This window comes from Rattus norvegicus, chromosome 2 (genome assembly GCF_021556685.1).
Source record: "Rattus norvegicus strain SHRSP/BbbUtx chromosome 2, alternate assembly SHRSP_T2T, whole genome shotgun sequence".
Classification (NCBI taxonomy): domain Eukaryota; kingdom Metazoa; phylum Chordata; class Mammalia; order Rodentia; family Muridae; genus Rattus; species Rattus norvegicus.
Genome location: NC_141535.1, coordinates 250,907,499 through 250,931,442, shown reverse-complemented (window position 1 = coordinate 250,931,442; position 23,944 = coordinate 250,907,499). Strand labels below are relative to the sequence as shown.

At 36.4% G+C, this 23,944-nt stretch overlaps 1 protein-coding gene across 2 annotated transcripts in view; it reads right to left on the bottom strand.

The window, feature by feature from the left end:
• Depdc1 (DEP domain containing 1) overlaps positions 1–23,554 on the bottom strand; it is a 33,581-nt gene extending 10,027 nt beyond the window's left edge. The window contains 9 exon segments of one of the 2 annotated variants that reach the window (NM_001305205.1): positions 2,896–3,068; positions 3,486–4,325; positions 5,875–6,015; positions 11,074–11,121; positions 11,888–12,018; positions 12,416–12,537; positions 13,531–13,687; positions 20,227–20,492; positions 23,411–23,554. In NM_001305205.1, the coding sequence (NP_001292134.1) occupies positions 2,896–3,068; positions 3,486–4,325; positions 5,875–6,015; positions 11,074–11,121; positions 11,888–12,018; positions 12,416–12,537; positions 13,531–13,687; positions 20,227–20,492; positions 23,411–23,458 (1,926 nt within the window). In that variant the 5' untranslated portion in view covers positions 23,459–23,554. 2 annotated transcript variants of the gene reach the window in all.
• Between the last annotated feature and the right edge of the window lie 390 nt (positions 23,555–23,944).

Sequence of the window (23,944 nt, the reverse complement as noted above, 5' to 3'; positions counted from 1 at the left end):
AAAGGCAGGGGGAATCACCATCCCTGACTTCAAGCTCTACTACAGAGCAATAGTGATAAAAACTGCATGGTATTAGTACAGAGACAGACAGGTTGAACAATGGTAAAGAATTGAAGACCCAGAAATAAAACCACATGCTTACACACACTTGATCTTTGACAAAGAAGCCAAAAATATACAAGAAAGAAGAAAGCATCTTCAATAAATGGTGATGGTCTAATTGGCTGTCTATATGTAGAAAAATGAAAACAGACCCATATTTGTCACTTTGCACAAAGCTCAAATCCAATTGGCTCAAGGACCTCAACATAAAACAAGATACACTAAATCTAATAAAAGAGAAAGTGGGAGAGAACTCTTTGGCACAGGGGGAAATTTCCTAAACAGAATGGTTCATGCTCTAAAATCAAGAATTGATAAATGGGAATTGATAAATGGGAAAGCTTCTGAAAGGCCAATAAGACAAATTGGCAACCTAAAGATTAAGAAAAAACTTCACTAACTCCACGTCCAAAAGAGGGCTAAGTCTGGAGTGTAAAAATAAATGAATGAATGAATGGAGAATGAATGAATGAATGAATAAATACATAAAGAACTCAAGAAGCCAACCACCAAAACCCCCAAAAATCCAATTAAAAAAATGGGGTATAGAACTAAACCAAGAATTCACAACAGAGGAATCTCAAATGTCTGAGAAGCACCTAAAGAAATGTTCAAAGTCCTTAGTGATCAGAGAAATGCAAATCAAAATGACTCTGAGATTCCAACTTAGACCAATCTGAATGGCTAAGATCAAAACCTCAGGCAACAACATGTTGGTGAGGATGTAGAGAAAGAGGAACATTCTTCCATTGCTGGTGGGATTGCAAATTGGTACAACCACTCTGGAAATCAATATGGAGTTTCCTCAGAAAATTGGAAATAGATCTACCTGAAGACCCAGAAATACTACTCTTGGGAATACACCCAAAAGATGCCCCACCATGCCACAGGGGCATGTGTTTCATTTTGTTCATAGTAGCCTTATTTGTGATAGCCAGAAGCTGGAAACAACCTAGATGTCCAACAATAGAAGAATGGATATATAAAATGTGATTCATTTACAATATGGAATAGTACTCAGCTATTAAAATCAAGGACATCCTGAGTTTTATAGGCAAATATATGGAACTAGAAAATATCATCCTAAGTGAGGTAACTGAGACCCAAAAGGACATGCCACATATGTACTCACTAATAAGTGGATATTAGCCAAAAAAAGTACAGAATACCCAAAACACAGTCCATAGAAATCAATAAGGTCAACAAGCTGAAGGGCCCAAGTGAGGACACCTCAGTCCCACTTGAGAGGGAGAAGAAAGCAATCACCAGAGGGTAGGGAGGGAGGGATCTGGAAAGGAAAGGGGATGGGAGGTTGGGAGGGGGAAAAGGAAGGAGGGAAACACGATCTCTGTTATTGGGTGGGTAGAAGGACTGAAGCCTTGAGGGCCAGCAGAAAGAATAAAACAGACAACCCTGGAAGGTAAGAGGTAGGGGGAACCCTCCAGAATGTACCAGAGACCTGGAAGGTGACATTAAGAACTCAAAGGGAGGGGCCTTAGGTGAAGTGTCCTACAGTGGGGAGAGAGAACTTATGAAACCCTCCTCCAGCAGAAAGACAGGGCATCAAATGAGGTTGCCATTCCAGACAAAACTCTGACCCATTTGTTCCTGAGTGAAAGAACTGCAGGGATGGACAGAAAGGGAGAGGAAAAGAAGATACAGTGACAGGCCCAAAGTGGGATTCAGCTCAAGGGGAGGCCCCCAAGGCCTGACACTATTACTGAGGCTATGGAGAGCTCACAAAAAGGACCTATCATGACTGCTGTCTGAAAGACTATCAAGCAGCTCAAAGAGTAGATGCAGATGTTTGTATCCAACAAATGTACAGAAGCTGCTGACTCCTGTGGTTGAATTAATGAAAAGCTAGAAGAAACTGAGGAGGGCGACCCTGTAGGAGGACCAGCAGTTTCAATAAACCTGGACCCCTAAGATCTCTTAGACATTGGACCATCTACCAGGCAGCATACACCAGCTGATATGAGGCTCCCAACACATATACAGCAGAGGAATGCAGGGTCTGGGTCCAGTCAGAGAAGATGTACCTAACCCTCAAAAGACTGAAGGTCCCAGGGAGATTAGAAGTCTGGTGGGGTGAGGGGAGGGGACATCCTCATGGAGACAGGGGGTAGGGAGGAGGTATGGGATGTGGAACAGTTGGAGGGTAGACCATGAGGGCAATAAAGTCTGGAGTGTAGAAATAAATGAATGAATGAATGGAGAATGAATGAATGAATTAATGAATGAATGAATAAATAAATAAAAATGCTGTCTTTTTTCTACTGGGGGTGAGGAAGAAACACCACCAGATTGAAACATTCATGCACCAGCACGTGTGTGCACACATGTACACACGCACGCACAAACACAATTCTGGGAACATCATGGAAGAGGCAGAAATCAGGGAGAACTTGAATGAAACATGGTCTTCCTGATATGACAGAACTCACAAAAATGTTTGCCTGCACAAGATCAATCCAATCAACATTCCAGTATGGAGGTGGAGGGATTTACAAACCCCACTCATAGCCAAGGAGCTATTGACAGTTGATGTCCATTAGGGGAGGGAAAGCCAGCTTGCTTTAGAGGTGTGGCCCCAGCATGATCAATGATCCTCCAGTGACGGCCCTATCTCCATGTACATATGGGCAACATTAATTGGGTTTAATGATTTATTTAAAAATCAGGATATGAAGCTGGGAGGAGACAGAGGAAGGGGTGAATATAGTCAAAGTATATTGTATACATTTATGAAATTCTTAAGAAACAAAAATTATTCTTAGAAATTCAACTTACCAATGATCTTGTACCTATCTCTTCATGAAGTTTGGGCAAATCAACATTTTGACTCATTCGAGAAATCATGCGCATTAAGAGTTGAAGCTTTCTACGATTTGGTGGGGGAAGTAACAAACAACACAACTGTAGAGCATTGATGGCAACCCTCTCTAAGTGAGGCTGCAGCAAACCTAGAAGGCAAAGTCACCCCACCCCAAAAGAATCATCAATGATGATGGGTTTCAAATGAACAGAAGACAGTTATATAACAAGGATAATATAATAGTATTCTTTCAATTATGGTTACAAATTCCTACATACATTTAAAATATAGCAAGATAATCATTGTTGTTTTGCAGCTTATTTCTAAGTATTAAAATCCTTCACTTAGAAAATAAAGTGACACGGATTAAGTAAAATTAAAGGAAAAGAAATTAAGTGCTTTAAGTAGGGTAGAATAATTGTTGGTTATGCCATGACCAAAGTATTTCACAATCATTTTTTCTCAAGGAAAGAACAAAGCAATTTCAGGGAAGAAAAGCCAGGAATACAAAGCTGAGTTAGCAAACATTAAAAGTTAACATCACATGCACCAAAACCAGCCTTACTTTGTGTGCCAGTCAACACAGAAGCAGCTGGAGGTAAGGAATTCTCTGAAAGTTCTATGGTGCTTTTGCACAGTCTTTTATTGATTGTGGTAATAGACCCTCCGAGCTTACTTTGTACACTTGTACTGCCTTGTCCAACATTTGGTTTCATTATAATTTCAGCCACTGGTTTATTGATAGAACTATTCTGCCTTGTACTACTTCTTAAAAGTAAACTCTGAGATCTACAAAGCTGTTTTGACGTGTACTTTCCATTACATACGTCTTCTTGGTCTTCAATAGTCAAAGCAGAAGTTCTTTTAAAACCAACAGAGTGTGGCTGCTGAGCATATTCCTCTGAGTGAAGATTAAGTAGGGATTTCTGCTTGGGCACCGGTGCTAATGACTGCTCACTACTGTGTTCTTCTATATTCAGAACTGACAGGTAGAAGACACTGGACTTCTTTTCACTTGAATTCACTGGCATATCTATAATTCCTTCCAAAGAAGAGCACCTTGGTTTTATGTTAGACGACAGGGCATTTGTATTACTTAAGCCTATTAAATTATGACAGCTTCCTCCCATTATGTCATTAGCACTAGCTCTTCTGTTTCTTAAATTAACTAGCTGCATTTTCTTGGTGCATCTTTCTTGAAATCCTTGATCACTTCTTTGTAGTCTCTCAGTAGAATCCAATTCTTCATTGCTTTTGTCTTTGGAAAGCAGACTGAGAAGAAGGCACTCAGTTGATTTGAAGGAATTCAAATTGCTTAAATCATGGATTTGTGAAGACCGTGGATCATCTTGGATTTTATGTATCCCATTTGTTTTATCTGAAACTGTGATGTAACCACAAACAACTACCAGAAAATAAACAAAAATTAAGATGCAACTGCAAGACAGTGAATAAAAATACAACAGAAACAAAGTAAAGTTAAAAAAATAAGGCATCACTATGACATACATTGTTAGTAGAGAACACATAGCAGATGCTTAATTTGGAAGCCATTTCAATAGGACACATGCAACATTCAGTTATAAACATGCAAGACTGACTAGTGGTATTTCCATTTGTGATATAAATAATTAATTAAAAATTAATTTAGCAAAATAATTAGGAGGATTGAATCAGAACACACTTATAAATACTTGTTTTTAATTTTACAAGTACTTAGAAGCCTTTAATTATATGACAACTGTATATATAGCAGCACATATATAGTCATCTCAGTGTTTATGGGAAGAGTGGTTCCAGGGATACCCATGGATAAAATCTGAAAATTTATGTCTCTTATCTAAAATGGTGTCATGTACATACATATAACCTAAACATTTATTTTAAATAATCTCTAGATTATTCATACAATAACACAAGTTAAACATTATGTATATATTTGTTGTTTAGAGAATAATGACAACAACCAAACCAAAACAACAAAAAACACCCTGTAGTTCTATGTAGCTACACTGAACAGTAAACACTTTTGATTATGGACTGGTTGAATCCAGAGGTAGGCAAATACAGCACATGAAAAACAGTGATACTTGTATCTATACTTGGTCTCTGTTCTTGGTTATTGGCATAGAACCACTAAAATCCTTGAATTTCCTGAGTAATCAATCTTGTTATCCAGGAGCTATTGCAAATATACATGAGTTTGTGCTAATGTAACTCATGGCTAGTCACGTATCTGTATTGCCTACAACCTCTTGGGAAGGGAAGGGAGATGGAGATTGAGTTCAATATCAAGAAAAACAAAACAAAACAACAGCAACAAAAAACTTAATCAACTACACTATCATACTTAGCCAATAAAACCTACTTAAAATTCTGAAACAATGACGCTTAGGTAGCTTTGGGTTGAACACACACAGATGTTCAGGGTGTCTTTCCTGAGAGGTTATAGAGGCTCTGGGTCACCCCTACTCTCTTCCATGAGCGTCTCTTCAATTTGTCTGTTCCTGAATTCTATCCTTTTTAAAACAAAATAACAAACAATTACTTTCCAGGGTTTCATGAGTGAATGACTAAATTATAGAGGAGTTCAAAGGGACCTTTTGATTAGTAGGTAGTTGAGCATAAGTGTAGGGAGCAAAGGGAACTTATTTGTTGCCAGCACCAGAAGTAAGGGAAGGTTTGTGGATCTGAGCTTTTCTCCTGTAGGATTAGGGCTAACTCTAGGGAACGATGTCAGAACTAAATAGAACTATATGTCAGTTGATTGCAGGGCAAGTGGTGTCAAAACATACTTAAACCATCTGATCTGGTATAACCATAGTATTATTAAAATCTGAAATAATTTATATCTTACCACATTCATATTTACCATGTTTTTAGACTTTTAACTTTGAAGAAATTTAAAGACTTTAATAGAATAAATTTAAATATTAAGTAAAATTCACACATACCCAAAATGTTCACAAACAATTCATAATATTCAAATGTAAGTAGAGGTTCAGGGAGATCTAGAAAATAATCTGCAATTGTTTTGAATACATCACGTTCAAATCCAACATAAGTTAGACTATTGGTGTCATTACATCTTGGCCCTAAGAAACAGAAGGCAAAAGAAATGGGCAAAATAAATTTCAATTTAAATATAGTTAAAAGTATGCATACATTTAAACTTATATTTCATGAAGGAGCTATGGTTAACAACAATTCATGTTACAATATATGCAATTCATCAATTCATATCTCTTGTTCTCTTTTTAGAAGTTTATTTATTTTATGTGTATGAGTATTTTATTTGCATGCATACATATATGCCAAATGGAATTGTTTGCAATGTGAACAAACTATCATGAGATATTGGTCCAACTTTTTATTATGTTGCGATTTTTAAAAATTATATATACATATAACTATATATGTATATATGCACCACATGCATACCTGGTGCCATAGACTCCTGGAATTGGAGTTACAGTCAGCTGCCAGCTACCATCAATTTAAATGCATCAATTACTTTAATGAAATTTTGTTGCAATTTATTTTGTGAAGACAAGAATATTTGAATGATAACATACTTCTTCTAAACATCCTTTGTATGTCAATATTTGTATGAATAAATTTTAATGCATTAATTAGTAGAAAAATCAGATACATCATAAACATATCAAGAAGGATGGAATTATTTGTAATGTAAACACACTATCATTAGATATTGGTCCAAGCTTTTATTATGTTGTGACTTTTTTTTAAATTTCATTTTTTTTACTTATTCACTTCTTTAAAAATTTTAAATGACTTTAATATTTTGTCATTATTAAGTGTTAGACTTAATTCTAGTATTGAAATAACCATGACTTTTAATTGATTACTGTTGATCTATTAAAAACAAAAACTTCTGTACACAGGTTAGAATCTATCAGGGAAGTTAGGAACTTACTCCCTTAGGATTAGTTACTCTGTACTCTCTAATTTACTCTAATTTAGTGGTCTCTAAACTTTTACTTGGGACTTTTCCTTTAAGAACATGGTTTATTATAAAAAAAAAAAAAAGATTCAACCGCATGGGAGTTTTGGGGATATCTCCCTAGTGAATAAAATACACATTCAGATTTTGTAGCCATTATTATCAAATATCCTTCTCCCTGAAACAAATATAGGGTTTTTTTTCTATCTCTAAATTTTTATATGGCTTTACATGTGTAAGCATACACAATGAAAATGATTAAAGAAAAGCAAAGTACATACATAACAGTTTAAAAGCTAATGTTTGATTTATAGGGACTAAACAATATTTTTCTAAAGCAGACATTAAGAAATGTTCTTTGTAGAGACTAAATTCTGTCTTTATGGATATGGCACTGTCAATAAAAATCTGATGGCTTATAACTTAGGCAGGAAATAGGAGGTGAGACTTCCAGGAGGCAGAAAGGATTCTGGGATGACTTGACAAGCCAGACCTGTGGTAACTGAGCACAGGTAACCAGCCACAGGGCAGAATGGAGATCAGATAAATGGGTTTTATAAAGTTAGGATATGGTCAGAGAAGACCCTAGCTATATGGCCAACATATTTGTAAATATATTTTGAGTTTGAATCTTATATCTGGGGGCATAGGGCTGGGAGGAATTAGACCTAAATTCTACATTTTTTGTTTGTTTTGTTCTTTTCAAGACGGTTTTAGTGTGTAGCTATGGCTATCCGGGGACTCACTATGTAGATCAGACTAGCTTCACTCCACCTTTAATAAATAGAATAGTAAGTAATCATTAGCAAGTTTTCTAAAATAGAAACCACAGGTTCAATAGAAACAACAGAAACAAACCCAAAGACTTTATAGTTAGACAATATAGTTAGTCAGAAGGTTCTGAGAATCTTAATTTTTAAACTCTGGGGGAAAAAGTTGTGTATAGTATTCTTCTTAAGAAGTTAGACTGCAGAGAGCCAAATAACTCTATTTTAAAAATGGGCTACAGGGCTAAACAAAACATTCTCAGCTGAGGAATACTGAATGGCCAAAAAACATCTAAAAGAAATGTTCAACATCCTTAGTCATCAGGGAAATGCAAATCAAAACAACCCTGAGATTTCACCTCACACCAGTGAGAATGGCTAAGATAAAAAATTCAGGTGACAGCAGATGCTGGCGAGGATGTGGAGAAAGAGGAACACTCCTCCATTGTTGGTGGGATTGCAGACTGGTACAACCATTCTGGAAATCAGTCTGGAGGTTCCTCAGAAAATTGGACAATGAACTACCTGAGGATCCAGCTATACCTCTCTTGGGCATATACCCAAAAGATGCCCCAACATATAACAAAGACATGTGCTCCACTATGTTCATAGCAGCCTTATTTATAATAGCCAGAAGCTGGAAAGAACCCTGATGTCCTTCAACAGAGGAATGGATACAGAAAATTTGGTACATCTACACAATGGAATACTACTCAGCTATCAAAAACAATGACTTCATGAAATTCTTAGGCAAATGGGTGGAGAACTAGAAAATATCCTGAGTAAGGCAACCCAAAGAACACACATGGTATGCACTCACTGATAAGTGGATATTAGTACAAAAGCTTAGAATACCCAAGATACGATTTACAGACCACATGAAGCTCAAGAAAAAGAAGGAAGACCGAAGTGTGGATGCTTCAGTCCTTCTTAGAAGGGGGAACAAAATACTCACAGGAGAAAATGTGAAGACAAAGTGTGGAACAGAGACTGAAGAAAGACCATTCAGAGACTGCCATTCCTGGTGATCCATCCCACATACAGTCACCAAACCCAGACAGTATTGCAGATGCCTGGAAGTGCATGCTGACAGGAGACTGATATAGTTATCTCCTGAGCTGTCTCCATAGCCTGACAAATACAGAGGCGGATGATAGCAGCCAACCATTGGACTGAGCCTAGGGTCCCCAATGGAGGAGTTAAGAGAAAGGACTGAAGGAGCTTAAGGGGTTTTCAATCCATAGGAAGAGCAACAATATTAATCAACCAGAACCCCCAGAGCTCCCAGGGACTAAAGCATCAACCAAAGAGTACACATGGAGGGACCCACAGCTCCAGTTGCATATGTAGCAGAGGATGGCCTTGTTGGGCATCAATGGGAGGAGAGGTTCTTGGTCCTGTCAAAGCTCAAAGCCCCAGTGTAGAGGAATGCCAGGGTGGGGAGGCAGGAGGGAGTGGGTAGGGGAGCACCCTTATAGAAGCAGAGGGAGTGGGGTGGGATAGGGGGTTTCTGGAGGGGAATCTGGGAAAGGGGATAACATTTGAAATATAAATAAAGAAAATATCCAATTAAAAAAATTAAAAAAAACAGATTAATTTCCAATACTGTTCTTCCCTTAGACCAGTGGTTCTCAACCTTCCAAATGTTATAACCCATTAATACCTCATGTTGTGGTGATCCCTACCATAAAATTATTTTTGTTGCTTCTTCATGACTAGAATTTTGCTACTGTTATAAATTGTAATGTGAATAGTTTTGGAGATAGAGATCATGCCCAGTAGTTGAGAACCGTCACTATAGACTCTAGTTAAACACACTGTTATTAACTGAAATCCAGTAGGTGGAAGAATTGTTATATAATATGAACTGGGAAGATCCCTAAAGATGGACAGATAAATTTCTGTGAGTATGTTTGTCTGTGTTCCTCACCATGAGTCATAGGAGAACAAGAGTGTTGGGCAGGCACTACAGAAAAAGATACTCAGAAGTCTATGCTTAAATCTCTGCTCTTCATCTTAATTCCATGAATAAAATGTTTCTGCAAGTTATTACATAATGACTACTTATTTTGCTATTCTGTTATTTTGACATATGATAAGGAATATGATCTCCAATATTTAATCCCATTAAAATTTCAACAATACTAATTTTATAATAACTGGAAAAGGACCTCTATCACCAGAATTTTTAAAATACACTTTAACTTTTGGTAACTTAAAGCATATATCTGCAAATTTTAAAAATTTATTTTGAAAGCAGTATGAATTTATTACTTGAATCAGAGGCTTACATTATAAAAACCAACCCTCACTCCTCACTTTTTTTTTTTTTTTTCAGAGCTGGGGACAAAACCCAGGGCCTTGCGCTTGCTAGGCAAGCGCTCTACCACTGAGCCAAATCCCCAACCCCCTAACCCTCACTTATTAATAAGAAAAAGGTTTGTTGAGGTTTGGTCTTTTGCTATGTATTGTGATGTTAAATGCTAGCCCTCCCCTCCCCAAGGCCTGGTGTTCCACAGAGATTAGAGAATCTGCATGTACACAAAGTAATGCTATGTGACCTTAATTAAAACTACTGGCTGAATAAAGATGCCTACAGCACAGAGCTGGGCAGAAGGGAGGTAGGCAAGGTTTGGAGTCCCAGGCTGAGGGTAGCAGGAGACCATCAGAAGGAGGAAGAAAGAGTAGACGGTGGAGAGTGGAGAGGTGACATGGGATAGGTGAATTAGGAAAACAAGGCTGTGAGGTCTGGCCAATTGGAGTTAAGAGCAGCCAGTTATAACTCAGGGTTATGATAGGAAAGTAGACATATAGTATGGTAAGTAGATAATCTGCCCAGCTATTTCTGATAAAGGCTTATAATAAATATAACAATTGTGTGTCTTTTACCTGGGAACTGAATGATTTAAGTAAGGTGGGGCAGAAATCCTGATTTGAGATTAAATACTACAACAAAGGCTGAAGAATAAAATGCTAAAACCTGATTTATAGATTACTAACATAGCTTTTTCTATTAATATGTTCTAAGAAGTAATTATCATGAAAAGGATGAACATGGGCTCTACGTAACTATATTTCTGTGTTAACCTTTTACTCATATGCTATTATACTTCTAAACTGCCACCTTTAAGCCTTTGGGCTTTGTAGCAATTACTGCAGTCAGATTTTACCTGAGTCTTTCAAACCCTATGAGCCTCTGAGTTATGATTTATTTAAACTGAACCATAAATGACAGATTCCAATCACAAAATAACTTTTTACATAGGAAATAAAAAAGCTTATAATAAATTCTATTTGATAATCATTTGGCTCATGAAATATTTTTTAATCTTGTTAAACACAATATAACACACAGAAAGACAGACAGAAAAATGGATAGACAGATTCACACACACACACACACGTGGTCTGCTTTAACTTACAATTTGCTAGGCACTTCATAGCAGATAATACCCAGTGTGGAAGATCCTCTAGATAAAAAAAAATACAAAGAATGTATAATTAGCTATACCATTTTAATAATCTGTTTTATTTTATTTTTAGACTTTATACTTTGCTTACTATCAAAGTCTCTTACCAGCTTAGCTATCTATCAGCCAAGGACAGATCAATATTTTAAAATACAAAAGTTAAAAATGTATAGAGATCTCGAGTTTGATTCTATCTATAATACTTAAAAGAAGTAGCTACCAAAACCAAGAATTAATTATCTAGGAGGGGCTGTTGAGATATAAACTAAATATCATCTTTATGTACTAGTAATTTCTCTTTAGTTCCACTTTAGTTCTATTGCTATTCTACAGGAGCGTTACTGATCTAGGTGAAGCTTACAACTGAAATTAACTATGGCTGAACATCAGGGTACTCTTACATTGAGGCCTGCTTCAAATATTTAAATTGGCACCATATCCAGCTTATTTATCACTAAAGCTTTAGTAAAATATTGGCACATCGTGGGTCATTAACACAAGTGTTGTTAATAACAGTTTTATTGTCTACATTTTGGATGCTTATCACTATCATATATTTAAAGTCATATATTAATTCACTTTAGCAACTAAATAATTTTTGTGATAGCATGAATAATATTTACTTACAAAAATTCTATCATTATTGCTAAATGAATGTCCCTTGGAAAGTGTTCCACTTTCTATACCTGGATCTCTGCACTGTCTTATAAATGCACCTTTGGTTACTAGGTTTGAAAAGATCCCAAATTCTTTTCTAAACACCTACCTGATTTGTTTTGTAGTATGACCACTCCATGCTTACTTGTGTTGGCCATGTTGTACATTATGTATTGAGGAATTACTTGGTTTGGGTTTATGAGTTCTTCTATGGATGGCACACCTAAGATAGTTTGCAGGCTAAAAGAAGAGTATAAACGATTATTTTTTTCTTTATAAAGTAGGAGGAACACAACCTGTCTTGCAACAAACAAAGTCACAAAGAGTACTTTATTTTTCTCTTAACAAAACTTCAAGGATTGTATTTAGTCTCTATTTTTACACATATACTTACTCAACAAAACTCAGAGGAATCCAATAAAAATCTCAAGCTACAGTGATGACTTAAAAGGTGCAACTTCCTTCTTTATGCTGTACTAGATCTATACCAAAAGCAATTACTAAAACCATACACGTGTATTTAAATTCTAAGCTTCGAAAAGTAATAATTTTATTCATTCTCATATTTGGATGAAAAACATCAAATTAATAATCCACATACTTCAGAATCTTAACTATTACTTATTTTTTGTCTTACTAGATCATAGTAACGTATCTCCAAACATCTTCAACATCCTCCTGACTTATTTCTTTGTTTTCAGGTACATTTTCTTGATCTTCATTGGTTATTCTTTCATGATTTATCTTTTCTGTATTTTCCTGAAGGGAAAAAAAGGCTTTGGTTTGTTACAGTCTATACCCAAACTGAAGGAATGGTGAGCACTGTTAACACACATTTGTTTGTTGGTGTGTGCATGTGTTTATGTATGTGTAGGACTGAAGTTGACATCGGGTGTCTTTCTTGATGCATCCCAGCTTATTTATTGAGGTAGAGTTTTTCATACTTAATAACTGTATAAGTCAAAGTCTCCTGTGGAGTTACGAAGTATCTGAAAACTAATGGGACACAGTTCTCACTCAGTTTTGCAGCTTTCCCAACACTTACAAATCAACTTCATGTCTAGGTACATGAAGTATCTAGTTTGGTTTTTAGAAAAGACTAGTGACAGAGAGATGAGTTAAAGAGTTATAAAATTATAGGGCTATTGTTCAGATCATAAATGTGCTGCAAACAAGCTAAATTTAAGTCTTAATGTCCAACCTGGTCTTACTATATGGTGGAATCTTTAAGAGGCAAAGCCTCATGGGAAGATATCGTATCACAAGCAGCAGGTTCTTGGGAGGAGCTACTGGTACCCCAATCTAGCACCCTTTTCCTTCTTTCACCTTCCTGTTTCCATAAGCAGCTTCCTCCTTCATGTGCTCCTATTGTGACCGCAGTGCCTTGCTATAAAACCTAAAGTAAGAGAGACTAGAGAATATGGACTGAACTTTTGGAATCTGAAGTTGCTTACCTACTTTGAAAGTGATTTTTATCACAGTGGTTGGTAACCTGATTAACACAAATAGGAAGTATAACAAATGACAAAACACTATATTACAAAAATGCTTTTCAAAAATACCTCATTGTTGTATTCGACACTGTTTTGGCAGGTTTCAAACACATTCACACAATTTTTTTTTTTTGAGATTGTAATTTAGGAGATTTCGGTATTGGCTTCAGATACTAAAGCATCATTTACTTTAAATGATCTTACTATTAACCACATGGTAATGCTATTTAAACTACTGGTTAGTAAAGGAATATTTTACCTGAGAGAACTGTAGTCCACGCTTCTTAGGAGTTTTACGAGATAAGTTTCGTAATTTAAAAATACTATCTCTGTCTTTGGAAAAGTACTCTGTGCTGGTTTTCTTGATTTCTGTATGTCTTTGTGGAAAAGTTTTAAGTGGAGAAGTTGCAGGAAATCTGGTATAAAAATAATATGGAGTTAAATAGGATGTGATAAAAAATAAACTTCTAGAGTATATTTTAAAAGTCATACAAAAATCTGATTTACTTACACTACCAAGCAATAGAAATTCTAGATTAAATCAATATTACCATTAAACCTTTAAAGTATCTTAGTAGTTTCTTGTTTCTTTTGTATACATGCACATTTCAGTTTTGCTTATATTCAGTTCAGGGTTACAATTAGGACTAATTTGTTTGAAGAAAGAATGCATACATACAAATAGCTCTAGGAAACTGCTGTGTAAATCTCTTTGGAAAAAAAAAACATAGCTGTGTAGTTAGTGTTGGTGCCTGACTTTAATTACAGTTCTCAGGAGGAGGGAGGCAGGTGGAGCTCTGTGAGTGCGAGACCAGCCTAGTCTACAGGTGAGTTCCAGGACAGTCAGAGCTGTACAGAGAAATTTTGTCTCAAAAAACCACAACCAAAACCAACCAATCAACCAAACAAACAAATAAGAAAACATAAAAAACCTCATAGTTTGTATGTATTTCCAGCCTTTTGACATTTTGTTCCAATTTTAGGATTTAGTCTCTTACTTTTTTTGACTACGGTGCATTTTGTTTTTCATCTTAATATGAAGCATTTCAAGGATACAAACAACCAACAGAATATAAACCAAAATGCATTATGTAACCATCAAGCAATATAATTATTGATATTTTACTGGATAGTTGTCTTTTTCTTAAGTACAAGAAAGTCTTTGACTATATAAAAATCTCATTCCTGCCCTAAGAAGAATCACAAACTTATGGTTTTTATGTGTTTAGGCTTTCAATAAATATTCGTAAACATTATAGTCTTGTGTATTGTTCTTTTTTGGTATCTTTCATCATATACTAAATTTATACTTAACATTTTGTGGCATGAGAAACTTTGCTACAATATAATTTTAAAATTATCTCATAAAAGTTTTGATTTTTTTAACTGAGGTATTTGAAGCAGTTATAGTGTTTTCTTTTAAAAAATATATAACTTTTAATTACGTGTAGGTATGTACATGTGACTATAGGTATCTTCAGAGTCCAGAGGCAACAAATTAACCCTCATCATCTTATTACAAGTTATAATAATTATACATTATCTAAAGGCAAGGACCTGTGACTTTGTTTTGTAACTAGAGAATTAATAAAACTTAAGGTCAATAATAATGTCACTGAAACGTGATAAAACTTCCATAACATACAAAAACACAAGTACTGTTATCCTTCCAACTTCCTATTTTATTATGTTTTATTTAACATTCAAAAATGCTGAACTCTGTAACTCACAACCTTCAACCATACAGTTTTCTACATCGTTTTAATTGACTTGAGAGCAGCGATACAAGGCAATCTCCAGACCTTCACTTACCCTCCCCTTTCCAAATCGAATCCCCCATTCTCATCTCAGGCTCTGACAACCTATTGCTATCTCCCTTCCTCTCTGCCCTTCTCTCGCAGACCATGAAGATCTACACCTGCTCACCACTCCATCCACTCGTCTCCCCTCCAACTTACACAGGCAGCCCCTGGGAAGCAGATAAGCCAGGGCAGCAAGCGGTTATCTTTAGATCTTCACTCTCCTTCATTTCCTACAACTCCCCTCCCCCAGTCTTATCTCTAACTCTGTAGCAGATCACCTGCTGTGACCTCTCCTCCCTCTCTTCCTGCACTCCCAATAAAAAAGGCAGATGTTGGGGGCACATCCTGCTTTCATCCCTCCTATGGCTCCCCACCCCATTTCTAGCACATCTCCAACTGTAACTGTCAGCTCCCAATACAAAGAAACTAATTCTAACCAGAACCCTCAGTGGCCATGTCTGGCAGAATTCCCTACCAGGCAATTTAAAGTCACTACACTCTTCTAAGAAACAGAGAGGGCAACAGAAAACAAGGACTAGGACACCCACACAACAAAGACAAGACCATGTATCAGCACCTAGAATTATAACCAAACCCAGATGCCTAGACCTAGACCCGCTATAAAAACACAATAAGTAACAACCAGGATAATATGTCTCCACTAAATCCCAGCAACCATAATACAGTAAGTCAGTCCTGAGAAATGTAATATAGCTGAAACACAAGGAAGGGATTTCAAAATAGCTGTTATGAATACATAAATGTCTTTAAAGAGGAAATGAATATCTCTTAAAAATATCTATGAAAACACAAACAGTGGAATGAAATGAAGAAAATAGTTCAAGGTTTGCAAGTGGAAAAAGAATCAATAAAGAAAATATAAACTGAGAGAAAACTAGAAATAAAAAATTTAGGCACTCGAATGGGAAACTCATAGGTAGGTCTAACCAACAGAATACAACAGACGGAAGGTGTTGAAGGAAAGAGAAGAAATGGATACCTTGCTCAAGGAAAATGTTAAATCTAAAAACATCCAGAAAATATGGGACACTGAAAACCAAGTCAAAGAATAACAGGAAAATTGAAAGGGAAAGAAACCCAGGTCAAAGGCACAGAAAATATTTTAAAAAAACAAAACAAAACAACAACAACAACAAAAAAACAAAAACAAAAAACAGAAGGAAGTTTCTCAACCTAAAGAAGGAGGTGTCTATAACGGAACAAGGATATAGAAGACCAAATAGACTGAATCAGTGAAATCCTCAGTGTTACATAATAATCAAACCACTAAATGTAACAAAGAAAGAATATTGAGAGCTGCAAGGGAAAAATACCAATCATTTGTAAAGGCAGGCCTATTAGAATAACACCTGACTTTGCAATGGAGACTCTAGAAGCCAGCAGGACCTGAAGAGATGTTCCAAACACTAGGAGACCCGAATCCACTCCAGACTCCATGCAAATTCTTTTATCACAAATGATGGAAAAAGAATGTCACTCCATGATGAAAACAAATTTAAACAGCCTCTGTGTACAAACCCAGTGTTATAGAAAGTGCCAGGATAACTTTAACCTGAAGAATCTAACCACACCCAAGCAAACAAAAAGAGTAAATTAGATCAGCAAACAAAAAAAAGGAGAGGACCCACATTACAACGACAAAATAGGGGGATCGACAAATACTGCTCATTGCTAACACAACATCAACAGACTCAATTCTGCAAAAACCAAACAGAATGGACTCAAAAACAAGATCCATCCTTCTGCTGCACGCACCAAACATATGACCCAGGGTAAAAGGACAGAAAAACATGTTCCTAGGAAGCTAGTGTAGCTATTTAAAACCCACCAAAGTAGACTTCAAACCAAAACTAATCAGAAGAGATAGGGAAGAACATCAAAGGAAAAACCCACCAAGAAAATATTGCAATGTTAATATTTATACATCAAACACAAGAGAACCCAAGTTCATAAACACTAATACAGCTTAAATTACATATTGACCCTCACACAGTGATACTGGGTGACTTTAATATGTCGCTCTCAACAAACCAACTGACAGCTCATCCAGACGAAACTGAGAAGAGAAATGTTAGCACTATGTGACATCATAAGACAACTAGATCTAACAGATGTTTATGGAACATTTCATACATGAGCAAAAGAATAGCTCATGAAACTTTCTCTAAAACTAACCACATACTCAATCATAAGGCATACTTTAACTACATGTACACCACTAAATTGGAGAATCTAAAAGAAATGCATAATTTTCTTGATATATATCACTTATAAAAGTTAAATCAAAATCAGATAAGCAATTTAAACAGACCTATTGTTAGCAACCAGTCATCTCCACTGCCTGCCCCAGGGACTTAGCAGCAACAGGATACATTATCACTATTAGCTGCTACGATGAGACACATTTCCATGGTCATCACTGAATCCTGCATCTTCCCTATGGGCAAGCACTACATCCCCTTATAGTAAGCCCATACAACATATCTAATTAAATGTAGAGAACTTCAAAGCATTTCCACTAAAATCCGGAACAAGACAAGGTGGTCGACTGTTTTCATACATATTCAAGATTGATCTTGAAGGGACAACTGAAGGACATCAAGGAGATACAAACTGGAAAGGAAGAAAGAGTATTATTATTTGCAGATGTTATGATAGTATATATAAGTGATCCTAAATTTTTCCCTGAGGGAACTCCTATAGCTGATAAACACTTTAAGCAATGAAGCTGAATACAAATTTAAATCACAAAAAACAGTAGTAGCTTTTGCATGTATAAAAGACAAATGGTCTGGGAAAGAAATCATAGAAATGGTTTTCACAATACTCCATAGTTTCAATAGTATGAAATATATTGGGCTAACTCTAACAAAGCAAGTGAAAGACTTTATTATAAAAATTTTAAGTCTTGGAGGAAAAAAAGTTGAAGATGTTAGAGGATGGAAATATGTCCAATGCTCATGGATCTTTAGGATTAACATAGTAAAAATGATCATCCTACCAAAAGCAATCTACGGATTCAATACAATCCCTACCAAAATTCCAACACAATTCTTCATAGAACCCAGGTTAGCGAAAACACCCCCGAATGATAAAAGAACTGCTGGAGGTATCACCATCTTTGATCTCAAATTATATTATATCTCAAACTGTATTATAGGGCTGTAGTTCATATATATCTATATCTATATCTATCTATCTATCTATCTATCTATCTATCTATCTATATATATATATATATATATATGGCAGGATATTGGCACAAGAACAGACATGTTGATCAATGGAGTAAAACTGAAGACCCAAATATAGCTCCACACATCTATGGACACCTGGTTTTTGATAAAGAAGCTAGAAACACAGAAGGAGGAAAAACGAGAGCATCTTCAATGAAAGATACTGATCAAACTGAATGCATGTAGAAGAATACACATAGATCCATATCTATCAACCTCTACAGAACTCAATTACAAATAGGTCAAATACCCAACAGAAGACCAGATAAAATAAATCTGAGAGAAAGTAGGGAATAGTCTTGAACTCATTGGCACAAGAAAAGACTTTCTGAATAAAACATTAATAGGATAGGCATTAACAGCAACAATTTATAAATAGGACCTCATGAAACTGAAAAGCTTCTGTATAGCAAGACATCACCATTACAAACAAAGCAGCAGGCTGTGGAATGGAACCCATACCCAACATTGCTTGGTTGACTAAAAACCTGATACTAGATAAACTAGGGTAAAACCAAACACTACTATTTTAAAACAAAACAAAACAAAACAACAAAACGTAGCAATGATACTTGACAACATTCTACTATACTTGTAAATTAGTGCCATGCTCAGCCATCGTCAAGAAGCTTCCTCCTGCTTCTCTGCAGATAGGAATAATGTACAGAGACCCACACAGCCAGACATTATGCTGAGTGAGAGCTCTTGGAACACGCAGCTGTAAATGGTCTCCATCAAACCCCTCCCCTCAGGTCTCAGAAAAAATTGAAGAGAATGCGAAAAGAGTGTAAGTGCCAGATGGGATGGAGAACAGTAAAAAACCAAGGCCTTCTAGATACGAGAGGACTGGCACACAGAGGACTTCACAAAGACTATGGCAGAATACACAGGGGCTGCACCAGACGGCATCCCAGAGCTGAAAGAAGTGGACGTACACCATCCCTAACGGAGAAGCTACCTCCAATTGATATCTACTTCAAATGAAAAATTAAGTTTTCTTCAAGGGAGTTTCCCTGGGGAAACAAAACACTCTTTAAGGGTATTGCCCTGTGCCCAGCACTAGACGGCCAACATAAATGAACTTGACAGCAACTCTAAAGGTTCTCTGTCTCATAAGGTTAAGGCACGGTTTGTTTTGTTTACCTTACAGGTCCTTTACCAAGCCATATATATAATTTATGACTCCTTATTTTGTGTTTCTATGGGATTTTTGAATGTGTGTGTCTTTGCATCTAAAATACATTTCTTGTGTTTTGGCTGTTTTATCATGTTATGATTTATTTCTTATTTATCATATTTTATTTTATTAGTATTCCCTAGATACCTGTTTTTTTTTTGTTTTGTTTTGTTTTTTGTTTTTTGTTTTCTAAAACAAGAAGAAAGCATGTAGATCTGTGTGGAAGTGGAGGTATGGAGGGATTAGCAGGAGTTTGGGGAGAGAAATTCATAATCAGAATATATTGTACAAAAAAAATCTATTTTCAATAAAAGAAAAAAGTAGCAGCAATACCTTTCTAAAAAGCATTACCACAGAAAGAAGCTGCTATTGCAGTGAAGCTGTAACAAATGTGGAGTTACAATTATATTGTAATTTCAGCTCTTTAATCTTTTTTGTGTTTTTATTTTTGAAATTAAATAATTATATGATTCCCTCCTTCTCTTTCCTCTCTCCAATCCTTCTCACATACCCTTGCTCTCTCAAATTCATGTATATATTGTACATACATGTTTTAAATATAGAAACACAACCTGCTCAATCTATATAAAGTTACTTGTATGTGTATGATTTCGGGGATGACCATCTGGTATTGGGTAACTATTTAGGGGGCTTTTTACCAAGGAATAATGGTGAAAGCAGAGGTAATTAGGCTTTGTAATGACATATCAATTCAGTACCTGAATAGTTGATTGTTGTCATCAAGGTTTTCTGATCCCCATCTACCTTTGATATCTTCAATCACATGATTCTTAAGAAATTTTCTCAACAGTTGAATAGTCTGTTGTCTTGTAACTTCAGGACCAAAATTACTATTACTTCTCAATAGATCATAAAGCCAATCTACTGCTTCAACTGCAGTAAAACAATTACTATATTTTTTTAAATGTTGTCTATGTTTTCTTAAAGGCATTCCTACTCGAAAAGATGTGGTTACTTCGTTCCACTGCAAAGAGAAGAAAAATACTTTTATACACACACACACATACACAGAGCAAAAATGAAATCTCATTGATTTGGGTTTGTAGCCAGTTACAGGCTAGTTTGGGCTACATGAGGCCCTATCTCAAAATAACCAAATGGAACAAAGAAAATTCTTTATTTCACAGGTAATTATACTGTAAATATTATTGAAGAAAAAAATCTTATCTGTGATACATAAACTCTTATCTCACAGATTTTTTACTACTAATTCTAGTGTCAAAATAATATTTTATTTTAATAGGCTTTCTTTATTAAATATTCATTGGGAATTCCAATTACTTAGGAAACTTCAGAATGAAAAGAAGTATAATGTTCCTATTTCTTAGTCAATGAAGCATTTACTATTAGGGTTTTTTTTTTGTTTAATTAACATTAATAATTTATACCAAACAATATGCTTATGTTCAGTATTTAGCTATAAATCTCAGTTTTATAAAGATGTTATTAGCTCATTTTCATATAAGGTAAAAGAAGCACAGCATGTATCTAAATCAGTGGTTTTCAACCTTCCTAATGTTGGGATCCTTTGATATAGTTCCCCAGGTTGTGGGGATACCCAACCATAAAATTATTTGATTGCTATTTCATAACTGTAATTTTGCTACTCTTATGAATTATAATGTAAATATCTGATATACAGGATATTGGATATGCAATCCTCTAACAGTTCACAACCCACAGGTTAAGAACTACTGATCTAAAAGATTAACGTAAATAATCAGATCCATGTTTAAGTTTAAGCCTATAATTTCAGAGGCTGAGGTATGAGCTTTGTTATGTTCAAATCCCGGATGGGATACAGGGTGAGTTCAAAGCTACTCTGCACAACTTAGTGAAACCCTGTCTGAAAAGGAAAAGTAGAACTGACTTCATAGGTCCTTATCACAAAACAAAATCGAAACAAAATGAACAAACAACAAAAGACAGGTTTAACCAACTCTGTCTTAAATCTGTGTTCAATTACTGTGCTAGTCAGATAAGACTTCTGGCACGCAGCGATTATAATGCCGAAGGGCTTTCAATGCCAGTTACTTAGTACAGTGCCTCTTATGAAGATTCCTATAGTGTTGGGTATGGTGGCAAAGGTTAGCAGATCTCTGTGAGTTCAAGGACAACCTGGTCTGCATGGTGAGTACCAGGACGGCCAGAACCACATAGAAAGACCCGCCTCTAAACAAACAAACAAACACCTATAATCAACATCGTATAGATAAAATGATAGTAAAACAAATCCATTGCACATTTAATTAACTTATGCATATTTGTGTAAAGAAAATCACTTATTTTCTGAGCTACCTTCAAATAAGTCAACTGTCTAGACTTGTGACATTAACACTAGAACATAATACATTAAAAACATAACTTTTTTTTTTCCCTTGGGGAACATTCACAGTCCCTGCTTCTCTATCCATGCATCCTGCTGCAGGTGCTCTCAGAAACCTTTACTGTTTGCCAAAGGATACTGAGGTTGCCTTGGTGAATTGGAGAGCCCAAGGTGCCCTGTCAGCTTCTAAAAACATAACTTTTTAACAGAAAAGTCATGTTAGAAATCAGATTATTAACCTGATTGAAGAGACTACTACTTATATTACTGTTGTGTCACACATAAGATCACAATATTGACCTTGCACCTGAAAAACAATAACCATAATTCTTTTCTTCCCAAACTTCTCTCATTACTTACATTCAAAATACTTTACTGAACTGCTTCACTACAATAGTAAAGTGACACGTGACTCTGCACTCACAGACATCACAGAATACTTTTGAAATATGACAGATTAATAAGGTCCCAGAGTGAAACATTTAGGCTTTGCTTAAACTTTACCTTTACTTCTTGTTTATGAATCTTTGTTCTTTCTTTCCCTGTACCCCAATATCCTTATATTAATACCTATCTTGTGGTAATTAGAAAAGAACCTTACTTTATGTAAAGTATTTGTAAGTACTTGGCATTTAGGGGGTGGTGCTATGCTACTTTTGTCTAATACAGTAAATTTTTAATGTGACAGGACTAACTCCTTATGGTACATTGCAGAACTATACGGATAAACATAACCACCACTACTTGTTGAGCAATAGAATAACAAGATCACATACCAGAAAAAGCTTCATTTTTTTCTAGTTCTTTCATTCACCATTTATGTGGCTTTAGGAGAATTCCTTCTTTGAGCCTTAGTTCCCACAATGGTAAAGTAGGACCAGCATTTGTGAGAGGACAATTTGCTTGCTATTCTATAGACTACCACACATTCTTATACACAGAATATTTTTAGAAAATCTCTTAAAGTGGGTATGTATTGCACCATTGTACAATTTTCCAATGGAAACAGGTTAGGTGAACCTGTTACCGTAATTCAAATGCACAATCCCAGTGATTATTAAAAGTGGTTACTAAAAGTATTCTGGGTTTAGGTTGAATAGTTCTTTCCTAGTGCTACTTACGAATTCTACAGGGTCAATAAGTCAAACTGTCATGTCTGGGCTTCCAGACTTGAAACTTTAATTTCTAATTCTGAGAGGCTGTAAATCACACGTGTAAAGTGGCTAAGACTATTATGAGAACCCGGAAAGAAGACATCTGAGGACTTGTCTCACAGAGTCAGAAAGTGGTGTAGCTTTGGGGTACAGCACTTTGGATCTGAAGCTGAGAGACACCAGAGTGGAGCGCAAGTCAAAGACGGGGGTGGGGCGGGAGCAGTCGCTTTAGTTTCCCACGGCATCTCAGAAATCTTGGAGCCTTGGCTCAGGAGAGGTACCAGATCCCTGGCTCGTCATGAATCTGGTAACTCTGAGTTCCCTCAGGAGACTTAAGTCCCTCAAACACCCAGGATTCCCCGGGAAACCTCAGTCCCTGGTCCCTCTCCTCCACGTTCTTACCAGCTTGGTGGCCCGGTAAGGTCCAAGAGGAGCACCCTGACGCTCCATGCTGTCATTGCCAGGCTGAGGCGGCGGAAACAGCGCTGTAGCAGGAACTTCTGTGGCCTGGAGTTGGTGTCGGAACAACTGCCGCGCTGCTGATTTGAATATCTCGGAGCGAAGCTGATTGGCGGCGCCATTGAGTCACATGATGCTTCACGGAGGAGAAGGCGCTCTGACGTGCACGCAGCCTGTCTGGGTGGTACGGGAGGGCTGTGGAGCTCAGATCCGAAGGAATTGCAAAGCGAATGAACCGCACGACAGCAGAAACGATTCTTCCTTCTTGATTCTTCACCAATGCTAATATAAACCACATTGGGCTTTACCCGGACACTACACCTAGAAGGCTGGCCTCTGTGTGTTTGTTTCCTTTCAACTTCCCTCCATGACGACCCCCGCCCCCGTCTCTGTCTCTCTGTCTTTCTCTGTCTCTGTGACTCTGTATCTCTCTCTCTCTCTCTCTCTCTCTCTCTCTCTCTCTCTCTCTCACACACA